Raw genomic sequence first — 14,685 nt, forward strand, 5'->3', positions numbered from 1 at the left:
TGGGCGTGAGAAACTCGCCTCGGCCCAAAAAAGTGACAAAGTGTCAGTAAATAGCAGTGAGGAACTTGCCGGCTCCAACTCCCTAAAAAAAACCGTCATAAATCTACTTCTACATTTTTTGAGCGAATCACGCCCTAATTGTTGTTTGATAGCGGTGGGGAAGAGCCACTGGGAAACTCTTTACAAAACCTGCCATAAATGGATTTAGTAATTTTTCTGTTAAATTCCGCCCTATATGGGAGGGGCAGCATGGTGGCGCAGTGGTTAGCATTGCTGCCTCACAGCACTGAGGTCCCAGGTTCAATCCCGGCTCTGGGTCACTGTCCGTGTGGAGTTTGCACATTCTCCCCTTGCTGCATGGGTTTCGCCCCCACAACCCAAGATTTTCAGGGTATGTGGACTGGCCACGCTAAATTGCCCCTTAATTGAAAAAAATGAATTGGCTACTCTAAATTTATTTTTTAAAAAGAATCATGGACTGGGGTGAACTAAAGTGCTCAGGGGCAGATTGACGGTGTCTTTGTTTTTGGTGCTAGCTTTATAGAGGGTATGGCGACTATCTTGGGTGGATCTGGAGCTGGCGCAGGCTCAGGCACTGCTGGATTGCCTCACAGGGTGGATAGTGCAGATCCTGGGTTGGGGGTCAGAGGCTCCCTGTCTAGTTGATGACTTGGAATGTAAGGGGGTTATAAAGGTCCATTGAAAAGGTTCTGGTGGTTTGTACACCCGAGGTTTGAAGGCTGATGTGGTTTTTCTGCAGGAGGCCCATTTGAGAATCAAGCATCAAACCAGGTTATGGAAGGGATGGGTCGGGCAGGTACATCACTCGGGTTTTGATTGTAGGGCGCAGGAGGCCGCTATGTTGATTAATAAGAGGGTGTCATTTCTGCGGTTCATATCGAAACAGATCCAGGTGGAGGTATATAATTGTCAGTGGGCCGTTAGCAAGCATGTCGGTGGTGTTGGTCAGTGTATATGCAACAAACTGAGTTGACACGGTATTCATTAATAAGGAACAAGCAGGGCAGCATGGTGGTGCAGTGGGTTAGCCGTGTTGCCTCACAGCGCCGAGGTCCCAGGTTCGATCCCGGCTCTGGGTCACTGTTCATGTGGAGTTTGCACATTCTCCCCATGCTTGCTTGGGTTTTGCCCCCACAACCAAAAGATGTGTAGGCTAGATGGATTGGCCATGCTAAATTGCCTCTTAATTGGAAAAAATGAATTGGGCACACAAAATTTTAAAAAAGGATCTGGATTCACATTAGCTAATTATGAAAAATGAAATGAAAATCGCTTATTGTCACGAGTAGGCTTCAAATGAAGTTACTGTGAAAAGCCCCTAGTCGCCACATTCTGGTGCCTGTTCGGGGAGGCTGTTACGGGAATTATGGGTGGGTGGTGGGAGGGGGGGATTGACCTCTTTGCGGTGGGTAGGTCTCGTCGCCCTGGGGTAAGGGGAGGGGGGGACAGGGTACTCAGCGATCATCATCTCGGATCATGCTTCATATTTTTTGGGCCCGATGTTGGAGCCGGGCCGCTCTCAGCAACTCCATGGAGATTGAACATGTTATTGCTTGCGGTTAAGAGATTTTGTAATGATATATCCTCTGCCATTGGAGAGTATGTTGAGTTTAACAGGAATAAGGTCACCTCGCCTTCCACGCTCTGGGAAGCCCTGAAGGCAGTTATAAGGGAAAAGATAATCTCTTACAAGGAGCATAGGGATAATTCTGGAAGGATGGAGAGACAGAGGCTGATGGAGCCCATTCTCGAGGTGGATCGTCAGTACTCGATTCCGTTATACTGGAGTTATTGCAGAGCAAGCTTTACAGAGGGTACAGAAAGGATTTCCGCAAATGTTTCCAAGGATGAGTGACTTCAGTTATGTGGCTGGACTGGAGAAGCTGGGATTTGTCCTCCTTAAAGAAGAGAAGCTAGAGAGGAGATTTGATAAGTTTTCAAAAGCATGGAAGGTCTAAATAGAGCAGATAGAAAGAACCTATTCCCATTGGCTGAAAAGTTGAGAACCAGTTGGGATACTGATTTAAGATGACTGGCAAGAAACCAAGGCAAGAAACCAAGGAAGGAATTTTACACAAGTGGTTAGGATCGGGAATGTGCTGCCCAAGAGTGAGGTGGAGGCAGAGTCAATCATGGTTTTCAAAAGGGAATTGGGCAAGCACTGATGAGAAAACAATTACAGGGTTACGTGGAAAGGGGCTGGGGAGGGGGCTGGGTGAGCTGTTCTCGCACAGAGCCAAGACAGACCACATGAGCCAAATGGTCTCTTTCTGTGCTGTATCTAGTTTATAATTCTGTTCTTTTGCTTTATTCCTTCGCAGGACGTGAGCATCACTGGAAAGGCCATCATTTGTTGCCCATCCCCAATTGCCCTTTAACTGAGCAGCTGGCTAGGCCACAAGAGAGGGAAGTTAAAGTCAACCATTTTGCACTGGGGCTGGAGTCGCATGTAGGCCAGACCAGGTAAGGATGGCAGATTTCCTTCCATTGAATACATTAGTGAAGCAGATGTGTCTTCATGACGATCGATGATAGTTTGATGGTCACGATTATTAAGCCTAGTTTATATTCCTGATTTTTAGCAATAGAAACTAAATTCCATCAGCTGGCTTGGTGGAATTCAAACCCATGTCCCTTGAGCATTAGCCTGGGTCTCGAGATTACTAGGTCACCACACCACCATCTCCTATTCTGATTCTATCCATTTATTATAAGCAGCAGGAGATTACAAATACTTACAGGGTCACTGTTGTATAACGGATCACAGAATTTCTCTAGTGTGTACAGATACTTCACGTTATCCTTCGCCTCATTACCTGCATCAGTAATTCTGATGTCCAGCTCTCGCCAGTTCTGGAAGTACAATAGACCAAAGAGAATTACTTTGACTAAGCAATAAAACCAGATAACAGTGATTTGTCCTGAGATAAATTCTTCCCCACCAATTGCGAAAAGTAGCCTGATACTGGTCATCACTTTTCAAAAGGAATACTCCATACAATAAGAAGATTGCTGTAGTTTAAGGAGGCAAATTACATGTCCTAGATCTTCAAATAACTTTTAAATTTTGTGAAGAATCAAAATTTTAGTAGAGGGGAAAGGTGAAATAAAACGTGGTATGAAATTCAGAAATCAACAACTTACTTAAATAAACTGGAGTTGGGTGTAAATTTGGGAGAAAATAAATAAATAAATCTGAGTTTCAGGACGAAATAGCAGCCTATCATAGAGGCATAAAAATAAAATGTGTAAGTAAAGCAGCTTTGCAAAGATTCAGGTTGGATTAATTAAATAAGTTGGACATAAAACCTATTTTTTAACATTTTCATTATACCAGCCTGTATTTAATTTATATAGGTATTAGGGGGTTTGAATGATAGAATTCTTTTTTGTTTTTAAAATATTTTTATTCTCCTCCTTTTTCACATTTTCTTCCAAATTTACACCCAACAATAATCAGTAACGAATGCAATGTCAATCCCCACATCGATAATAACGATCCCGTCCTCCCACCAAACCCCCAAACATTAGCCCGCATGTTAACATAAACAAATGACAAAACAGAATCAGGACTCACCCATAGTTACCATTAACACATACAATCCCCCTCCCCCCAATTCTCCCAGTATCCCCCCCAATGTTCGATGCGATCCAATTCTCGAAAGTGTATAATGAATAACATCCATGAATTGTAAAATCATTCCATCCTTCCCCTCAATGCAAATTTGACCTTCTCAAGAATCAAGAATTCCAGCAGGTTCCCCCGCCATGCCAGGGCCCAGGGTGGTGAGGTTGATCTCCACCCTAACAGGATCCGCCTACGGGCGATCAACGAGGCGAAGGGTACAGCATCTGCCTCTGCACCCGTTTCCAACCCTGGCTTGTCCAACACCCCAAATATGGCCTCCCGAGGGCCCGGATCCAGTTTCATGTGCACCACTTTAGAGATTACCCTGAAAACCTCCTACCAGTAATCCTCCAGCTTTGGACAGGACCAAAACATATAAACGTGGTTTGCGCCCCCCCCCCCCCACCCCCACCGTGCGCCCCCCCCCCCCCCCCCCCCCACCGCGCGCCCCCCCGCACGCCCCCACCCACACACAACGTTCACATACATCTTCTACTCCTTCAAAGAGCTGGCTCATTCTCACCCTTGTAAGGTGTGCTCTATACACCACCTTCAGCTGTATCAGGCCCAACCTCGCATACGAGGTGGAGGCGTTCACCCTCCAGAGCACCTCACACCAGAACCCCTCTTCCATACCCTCTCCCAACTCTTCCTCCCACTTTGCATTGATCCCTTCCAGCGGCGCCTTATCCTCTTCCAAAATAGCTTGGTAAACCGCCAATACTACCCCCTTCTCCAGTCCCCCTGTTGTCAGCACCTCCTCCAGCAATGTGGATCGAATTATAAACCCATGTCAACCACTTCCGAATTTTTGTGAAGCTGAAGCAAATAAAAAGATGGGAGGAAGCACCTTAAGAAGTTTAGATTTTGCTGTTGTAAGAATTCCAAGTACAGCCTTCACATTCTGGCTTTTTAGTTGATCAAGGAGATAATTGAACCTTGACATCCTTTTCTTCCAGTGATCCAGCTCTGCACGTGGACCTAGATCATCTGCCTCCTTACGCAATTGTTCACTTTCAGCAAGAACCTAGAATTGCAAAGTAATGTTAAATGGAATAGGTCTAATCCAATATTATCTTGACAATGCTCATAGAATGGCACATATCACCAAAATGCTGAGGAAACTGCTTTTAGCCAAGTCATAAACAGCATCCTAAGTGACTGTGACTTAGGTAAACTATCCCTCCAGATCCTTCTTGGCCAGTCTGCAGCCTGTGACACAGTTGACCACACCATCCTCCTCCAGCGTCTCTCCACTGTTGTCCAGCTGGATGGTTCCATTGATGTGTGATTCGATTGATGGCATGGTTATGTGGTCAGATGTTTATTTCAAATTTAAAACAACACCAAGATTTTGAACAGCATATTTCAGCCTCTCATGGTTGCCAGGGAGAGTGTTGAAGTCAGGGAATGGAGTTTTAAACCAGAAAATGAAGACTTGAAATTCCTGCCAAAAGTCATTAGTTCTTTGACTGCCTCGCCAGATTTTCCATCCGCTCATAAATCCTGGCCATGACATTGGTCTTCCCAATTTTGAGGCAATTCGGGTTCATCAAGTACTTGGATGTCCAGCATGCAGCCTGATAAGTTAACAACTGTGGTGGAGTTGAGAGAGATGGTGGTGAGGTAAAGTTGGGTGTCAATAGTGTATATGTGAAACTATTCCTGTGTTTTTGGATGATGTAGCCGAGGGGCAGCATGTAGATGGAAAACAGGAGGGGGCTAAGGATAGGTATTGGACAATACCAGAGGTAACAGTAGGAGAGTGATAAAAAGAAGCCATTGTAAGTAACTCACTGGCCATGATTAGATAGATTCCAATTGAGTTATTTTTAAAGATGATGGATACCTTTTTGTTCCTGATTCATAAGGCACAGATTTTTAAGACTTTAAACTTCAATGTACAAATGACTGTGCCAACAATAAGACCATCTATTTACAACTCTGTAACACTGTCCGATTCCACTCCTGTCTTAGTTCACCCCCTGCTCAAAGTCTCATCCATTCTTTATTACCTTTAGGATTGACTATTCCAACATACTCCTGGCTGGCTCCACACAGTCTGCCATCTGTAAACTCGAGGTTAACCAAAACTCTTCTGCCCATATCCTTACACGTCCCAAGGCCTGGTTGCCCATCATCCAATGTTGATGATCCGCATTGGCTCCCAGTTAAGTAATATCAATTTTGAAACTGTCATCCTTGTTTTCAAGTCCCTCCTCGACCATGCTCCTTCCTATTTCTGTTATCTTCTCCGGTGCCACATCCCTCCAAGATATCAGCACTGATCTAATTCTGGCCTCTTGCGCACCGTCGATTTGATTTGCTCCATGATTGGAGGCTGTCTTCGGTTGCACGGTGCCTAAGCTTTAGAGTTCCCTCCCTGCACCTCTCCACCTCACTGCCTCTGTTCCTCCTCCTGGACAATTCTTGAAACTCATCTCTTTGGCCAAACCTTTTGCCATCTGCCCTGATATCACTTTACATGCCTTGGTGTGCGTCGATGAAGCACTTATCTTGAGATAATTTTTGAACATTCTGGGCACCATATAAATATAAATTGGTGTCATTGTTTACTGTTCATTGTGCTATCATTATTGAAGCCTTCCATAATTTAGTACAAACACTATCGCATTTCAAGGTAGAGATATCCAGATTACCGCAGGGCACAATACAAATGCTCTATTTAACAAAATAAATAAAACGTTAGAATCCCTTCAAGCCGTAGACTCCAATTATTTGCTGTATTTTTACTGACGGTGATCTTTACAGACTTTTAACCATATTATATATTTTTTAAATTGCTGCTTGGGTAAGATACAGTAGAGGTACCTGGCACCATACAACTGTACCGCAGCAATGAGTGAATGTTTTCAGAAGGGAGGGTGGTAGGAGTTGAACATTCATTTTAAAAATAACTTTTTAAAGAGTTCTTCCTCAAAAGTTTTTTTGAAATCTTTGTTAAAAATACTAATTATTTCAAAATTGCTTCATTGATAATTTCAATCAGTGTATCGCTTTATTTTGATTGGAATTCCCATTAGCACAAATGTATACTGTAGACTAGAGCACTTTAATCCCTCTGTGGTGAGTACTTGATCTGAGCTGGAGAGTTGAGAAACCTTTTTAGAAAGAAAACTGGGACTCACATTTAGTTAGCATAATGTAAACACACGAACAATCTTACTGAGGCTGGACAGCATTGGTGAGGTCTGAAGAAAGATTGCTTCCTCCCATCAAAAGGAAGCTCATGCTGGGAATCAAATAAAGCTCAAAAAATAGAGTGAACTGCTATTTTTTTTAAAGTTGTGTTTTTTAATCTTAGTCAGTCATATGCAGTCACTGTCGGCACGTAGACAATTATTTACTTCAGCATAACAAGTTACAGGAGAAACCACAGGTAATGTTATCCAAAATGCCTGAACACTTAATCCCTTTTCGTGTAAAGTTTGCTATGAAGAATAAAGCTACAACTTGTTCAAGAAATGTTGAAATTTACAGCGGTTCCTCTGCACCGGATGTGGCAACAGTCCCCATTTAACCATCCATTTAGCTTGTTTTTATGAATCACATGGAAATATGCCCTATTATACTGCCAATATTACATTGACTAGTTTTGGGCAAATTCCTTTACTTGCCAAAATTCTTCTGCAGAATAGATAGAGAACGTGTTAACACTACCTGCTCAATTTGTTTTATCCACTCTTTAATACAGGCTTCAATCTTTTCTAAGGTTTCGGTGCTATTGGCTATGGACACAAAATCGGAAGGACCTTTGAGGAGCCGCAGATCAACGGTCTCACATTCTTTCAAGTTCACCTAGAATCAAAATAATATTACTGATAAAAAGACAAGTTATTTATTGCATGGCTATCAAACTTAATCAGTGCAAAGTGTACAAACATTTAACACGTCCACTTTAAGAAGTATATTTTCCAATCAACAATGGTCATATATAACCAAGGAGCAGACGGTAGCACAAGTGAATAGCACTGTGGCTTCACAGTGCCAGAATCCCAGGTTTGATTCCCTGCTGGGTCACTGTCTGTGCGGAGTCTGCACGTTCTCCCCGTGTCTGCATGTGTTTCCTCCGGGTGCTCCGGTTTCCTCCCACAGTCCAAAAACGTGCAGGTTAGGTGGATTGGCCATGATCAATTGTCCTTAGTGACCAAAAAGGTTAGATGGGGTTATTGGGTTACGGGGATAGGGTGGAAGTGAGGGCTTAATTGGGTCGGTGCAGACTCGATGGGCCGAATGGCCTCCTTCTGCACTGTGTATGTTCATATATGAATTCTAAATGTGCTTTTCTGAATAGTTTTGGTCAATGATTTAACACGAGCTTTACCAGCAATAATTTACTTCAAAAATAGTAGCAGCAATAAAAATGATGTCAATATTTGTGTGCTCATCTTCACAGAGTGTAAATTCAAGCCGTAATCAGTTCAGCTGACAAGTCAGGAATAAAGTATTCATGACTAATTCAGTGGGCAGCACGGTGGCGCAGTGGTTAGCATTGCTACCTCAGGGCGCCGAGGTCCCAGGTTCAATTATACTGCCACTGGGTCACTGTCTGTGTGGAGTTTGCACATTCTCCCCATTGATTGCATGGGTTTTGCCCCCACAACCCAAAGATGTGCAGGGTAGGTGGATTGGCCATGCTAAATTGCCCCTTAATTGGGAAAAATGAATTGGGTACTCCAAATTTATTTATGAAAAAAAATGACTAATTCAGCTCTGACCTCAACCAAGCCCTTCAAATCCAAGCCTCATATAACCTCATATGACAGTAGGTCATTGGCAACGTGAAGCTAATTTTGTAACGTTCTGGGGACTATGTAAGTATAAATTGCTGTTACTGTTTACTCTGTTCAGTGTCATCATTATTGAAGCATTCTATAATTCAGTCCAAATACTATAACATTTCAAGGTAGACATGTCTAAGTTACCGCAGGGCACAATACAAATGTTCTGTTTAACAAAGTAAATAAAACTTTTGAATCCATTCAAGCCGTAGACACCAAATTATTTGCTATATTTTTATTGAATTTACTTCCATGCAATCAGGGAGCAAATGTTCTAATGGCTCTTCCCTACCACCAAACATGAATCAATAATTTTTTTTTTGTTAAAGATTGCATTACTGAATGGATTCTACTTTGGGTATGATGAGAATGTATAAGCTGCTCACCAATTCTCATCTTATCTTTTAGGAAATTATCAATACAGAATTTATTCAGAACATTGCAAATATTACTTTGATTACCATGTTGCCAACACATTATTAAATGGCCCTTTCAAAGATGCATAATATAGTGAAGCTGCTGTGATGTCTCTCTTGTTAGGCTCAGTGGAGAGACAACGATCTCCCAGAACAAAAACATTTCCAACAGAAACACCAAAATCATAAAAAGCACACAATTTAATCCCAATTTCTGGGTACTACGGGCACAATTTGGCGATATGCTCATGCCCATCAAAGTGGGCAAGACAAAAAATTCATGCACCAACCTTACCTGTATGTTTGTGGTCCAAGTTCCAATGGCAAGCTGCCCCTTAAGAGTGAAAGTGGAAAAAATGATTGGTGCAATGGAAATTCTTGAAAATGATCACCAGGGCACACAGAGGAATCCATGCTGATGAATGTGCTGGTGGAGGCATTAGTGCTGCAGGCAGACAGTAGGAGAAACCACAAGGTCTCATAGGGGGCCTGGACACACTAAAGGACCACTCTCAAAAGGTGGTAGGAACAGATGTACAGGGAGGTCAACTCCATTAACTGTATCTAGACCTGGCAGCAGTGTCACAAAAGGTCTAACAATCTTATGTACTTGCTCATAATCAGTGAATGCATCTTCACATAACATCTCCGGCCCACCGCAGCAGCCTCTCACACTGCTCCCAGCATCATACCGCATGAGTCCTTGGCACTCAGGACTCAGCCCATCTCACCCTCACACGCCACTCAATGCTGCCAGTCTCATACCCACCCTCGCTGTCTCCACATACCTCATGATATTCAGCTGTGACAGTTACATCACCCAGACACAGTGCTATTCAATCGCTGATATTCTGCCCTCTCACCTGCAGGTGGCAGTCAATAGAAGGGAGCAGCACAGAACAAGAATGGCTTTACAAAGGAGATGGTTTTCTGCATCATGGGTTGGTTGAAACAGGGCCCACAGCATACAATATCACTGAGGACAATTGAAGTCCTGTATCTTCAGGAAGGCAGCGGCCCTCCTGAAAAATACTCAAAGAGGCAGAGTGTTGCTCCAGGAATACAGATGCAGTTCAGGAAGAAGCCATCCAGCAATCACGCTGAAGTTCTCCAGGTCAGAGTTCACCTTCAAATGGCATATTTATCAAATGTCACCACTAGTCTAATCCACTACTCAATTGTCTGCACATCCATCCCACATTTTCCCAAAATTGATGTACACAACCAAATGCATGTGCATGAGAGTAGAATTGCTTTCCATTCGGGAAAATGTCATTTCACATTAGATGCACAATATGTGTGCAGACGATGACCCTCTGCACCATGGGGGATATTTGTGATCTGTGCAAACACTCGTGCTCATCCATCTTTTTGTTTGAAATGAGATGTAGCTTTCTCCTTGAGTATGGAGGGACTCAGTGACCTACTTCATGGAGCAGTTCACTGAAAACTGTTAACTGGTGTTTTTTTTCCAGCAGCTTCCTGGAAAGAGCCAGGTGTATAAACGTTAAGAACCAATGTCATCTTGAGAGGCAATCAGATCCTTGCCCTGCTATGCAGTTTCAGTTGTCGCTGCAAGGGTTGGCAGCTTCCAGTCATGACCTCTTTAGTGAAGCAATGAAGTCTCAAACACTGGTACTCACTATCACTGAATTGCTCCCGAAAGGCCATCTTGTGATCTGGTCTCCTGTCAGGAACCCTGCTCTTCCTCTTCCTCCCTCTTCAAGGAGGTTTTCTTGCTTTTCATTCTCCCAGTCTAAAGAAGGCCTATCAGGCCACCCAAGTCTAAAAGCACATCAGAACTTTTAAACAAACAAAAATGCATTTCAGCCCCAGCCAGACGACTCCCTGTAGACTATTCAAATTTTAGATAACTATAGAAAAGCTTCAAATACAAATGCAATTGCACCAGCAACTAGTGAGATCCCTTCTCACTCTTCTACATCCAATTAATATAATCCGTTTATTTCCAACCCCATCTCTTTCCCCCATCCACCAACCGCCCCCACTGCACCTCTGATGGTGAACTTGAATTTCTCAAAGTGCAGGAACTCTGCCAAATCGCTAACCAACAGCCCCACACTCGATGGCTCTGAGTCCCACCAGCACAAGCAAATTACTCTCCGGGCTATCAGGGAGGCCAAGGCATCGGCCACTCTGACCACCTGCACTCCTGGATCCTCCGACACTCCAAATATTGCCTTCTCTAGACTCAGAGCAAACGCTACCCCCAAAATCTTTAACATTATATCTGCAAATCCCATCCAAAACCCCTTCAACCTTGGGCGTGCCAAAAACATATGGACATGGTTCACTGACCGCTCGGCACACCGCACACACCTATCCTACACCCCTGGAAAGAGACAACTCATTCTGGACACCATCATGTGGGCCCTATGTACCACTTAAAACTGCATGATGAGATTGCAAAGACACACGATGTGGACGCATTAACCCTCCGCAAGGCCTCACTCCATACTCCAGCCCCCAGCGCCCCACCAGCTCGAATGAACATAATCCTAACCGACTTAATCTCTCATATGACAGGCCCGCCATCCCAGGAATCAGCCTTGTAAACCTACGCAAGAACCGAACAGGCGCCGGAATGTGGCAACTAGGGGATTTTCACAGTAACTTCATTTGAAGCCTACTTGTGACAATAAGCGATTTTCATTTCATTTCAAGAACATCCTTCCTCAGATACGGACACCAAAACTGCACACAATACTCCAGGTGTGGCCTCACCATTGCCCGAGACAATTGCAGTAAAACATCCCTATTCCTATACTCAAATCCTCTCGCTATGAAGGCCAACATATCATTTGCCTCCTTTACTGCCTACTGTACCTGCGCGCTTACTTTCAGAAACTGATGCACGACGACACCAAGGTCTCGCTGAGTATCTACCTCTCTCAATTTACGGCCATTCAAATAATGATCTCCTTTCCTATTTTTGCTACCAAAGAGGATAACCTTACATTTATCCACCATTATACTGCATCTGCATATGCCTATTCACTCAGCCTGTCCAAATCCTGCTGAAGCATCTCTGCATCCTCCTCACAGCTCACCCTCCTACCCAACTTTTAAGATCTAGCACTTCTATTTCCAGCCGATCATCTCCTTCTGCGACAGCTTCATTCACTTGAACTCTGTCCTAAAAGAGCTTAGAAGCTCCTCTAGCAGATGTTCACAACTTTGTTGAGTGCATCCTGTTGCCGCCTCTTCTAACCTATTTTCAAAGAGAAGCTGAAGAGATCTGCAATCTCCTCCTGAAGTCTTGTGGATGGTGTTTTTCAATAAAGATTGGCTCACTGTGCAATGAGTATACTTCCATTTATGCTGCAGTATTGAGGTTCCCCAGTCCCCAAAACAACATTGGAAATTCATCTGAGTATTGTGTCACTGTCCACTTTTGTACCTCTTCATCAAATGTAGAAGACCAAGTCCTTAACATGCCGATCTGCTAAGCAGATACATTTTCTGGTTCTGTTAAGATGTAGGAGTTTGTTTTTTCATGTGAAAGTGCTGTGGTGAACACTGGTGCTTTAGATCTGAAGAATTGTTTATAGTGTTTGGCCTTGCCACAATGAAAGCATTCAGCTCTCCCTCCTTGGCAGTCTTCATGGCAATGCTGCCTTTTGGCACTGCATCTGGAACATTTAGTTCTTCCCATCCAGTCGGTGGTTTTGGCAGCTTTTTTTGTAGGTTCCCAACATTGGGCTGAGATACTACAGTACGTTGATCATACCAAGCCTTGATGCCTCTGCAAAGTACACTCAATTCTACTGGCACAGTTCTGCCTGCCTTGCAAACTGATCAGCCTTCTCCAACATTAAATCCTCTTTGGCTTTCAAGAGTCCCACAATGCATCATGTCAACTATGATGTGATCCCAAATTAACTCAAGTTATAAAGCTCTGTACCAACAACTGCTGGCAAATCAATCCAACTTGTTAAATGAATCATAACTTGTCAAAAGAATCAGTGGATTCAGCCAACCTTTATTTAGTCTTTTTGGTTAAATCTTGCTTATTAAAAGGCCAGATTCTTCTTATGACTATAGTAGTTATTGATGGCCTTGCTCTGGGCAGCACGGTAGCATAGTGGTTAGCACAATTGCTTCACAGCTCCAGGGTCCCAGGTTTGATTCCCCACCGGATCACTGTCTGTGCGGAGTCTGCACGTTCTCCCAGTGTGTGCGTAGGTTTCCTCCAGGTGCTCCAGTTTCCTCCCACAGTCCAAAGACGTGCAGGTTAGGTGGATTGGCCATGATAAATTGCCCTTAGTGTCCCAAATTGCCCTTAATGTTGGATGGGGTTACTGGGTTATGGGGATAGGGTGGAGATGTGGGCCTGGGTAGGGTGCTCTTTCCAAGAGCCGGTGCAGTCTCGATGGGCTGAATGGCCTCCTTCTGTACTATAAATTCTATAAAACTTCCTCATAGGATGCTGGGGTCTCCTCAACTCCTTGTCTTGATGGACATCATCAACTATGGCAATCATGTGTAGAAGGGTACTGACCTGGTGTTTTTATGCTTTTTCTTTTGAGCCCGAAGACATTTGGTATGTCTCAAATCATCTCCTCCAGAGCTCCCACTGTTGTTCTTGTTGCAGCCCCTCAATCTAATAGAAGGGCTATAAAAGGGTAGTGGCTGCTTAATAGCTGCCAATATCATGAGTGGTTTATTGTCCCCGAGCAAAATACGTTTTAATTTTTGTACTTCTTCATTGTCAAGTCAAACTGTTGCCGGGGTCTTCACCAGCGAGTTACCAGTCTGTTGTCTGTTTCTTTTTTTGTAAACAAACAATTTTATTGAGGTATTTTTGGCATTGTGAACAGCAACAATATACAGTCTTGTGCAAATCTCAATTTAAAAAAAACACAGTGCAAATAGCAACTCCTCTCTTGCAAATAGACCCGCCTATCTTCTCCCTACTCTACGCTATTCACCCCCCCCCCCCCCGAAAGTGATCCTCTTAAGGTGAACATAATTTTTTCCAGGCCAAGAAAGCTCGACATGTCCGAAAGCCATACTACGGTCTTCGGGAGCTTTGAGTCCCTCCATGCCAACAGTATTCGATGCCAGGCTACCAGGGAAGCAAAGGCCAGAACGTCGGCCTCTATCCCCTCCTGGACTCCTGGGTCTTCCGAAACCCAAAAATTGCCACCTCTGGACTCATCACCACCCTTGTTTTCAGTACCTAGGACATGATGCCCGCACATCCCTACCAGTACCTCCTGAGTTTTGAACATGCCCAGAACATGTGAACATGGTTCGCTGGTCCTCCTGCACATCTAGCACACTTGTCCTCCGGCCCAAAACATTTACTCAGCCGGGCCACCGTCATGAGGGCCCGGTGGACGATCTTGAACTGAATCAGACTGAGCCTGGCACATGTTGCGGTTGAGTTTACCCTACTCAGAGCGTCCGCACATAAGCCGTCCTCTAACTTCCCATCAAGCTTCTCCTCCCAGTTGAATTTCAGTTCCTTGGTCTGTGTGTCCTCTGCTCCCATAAGCTCTTTATAAATATCCGAGACTCTCCCCTCTCCTACCTCTCCCTTGGAAACTACCCGGTCCTGGATCTCCCTTGGTGGAAGGCGTGGAAAGGACGGTACCTGTCTACGTACAAAATCCCACACCTGCAAGTACCGAAAGTCATTTCCCTTGCCAGCCCGACATCTCTGTTGTAGCCACCTGGGGTGACCACTGCCCAAACACAAAATGGTAGATTGCAAGGAATGCAGCGAAAATTGGACAGGTTGTAAAAAGCAAGCAGCTTGCAGAGTGCTTGTATATTTGGACTGCTGCAGAAA

The 14,685-nt window shown here is 44.1% G+C and overlaps 1 protein-coding gene across 1 annotated transcript in view; it reads right to left on the bottom strand.

Moving 5' to 3' along the window:
* The window catches only part of dnah5 (dynein, axonemal, heavy chain 5), a 458,053-nt gene that overhangs the window by 347,745 nt on the left and 95,623 nt on the right, over positions 1–14,685 (bottom strand). Inside the window, exons 6-8 of the mRNA XM_038797206.1 lie at positions 7,331–7,468; positions 4,500–4,676; positions 2,761–2,874 (exon numbers count right to left, since the gene is read on the bottom strand). Coding sequence (XP_038653134.1) covers positions 2,761–2,874; positions 4,500–4,676; positions 7,331–7,468 — 429 coding nt within the window. The remainder of the gene's footprint in view (positions 1–2,760; positions 2,875–4,499; positions 4,677–7,330; positions 7,469–14,685) is intronic.

The sequence above is a fragment of the Scyliorhinus canicula genome, chromosome 5 (genome assembly GCF_902713615.1).
Source record: "Scyliorhinus canicula chromosome 5, sScyCan1.1, whole genome shotgun sequence".
Taxonomy (NCBI): Eukaryota; Metazoa; Chordata; class Chondrichthyes; order Carcharhiniformes; family Scyliorhinidae; genus Scyliorhinus; species Scyliorhinus canicula.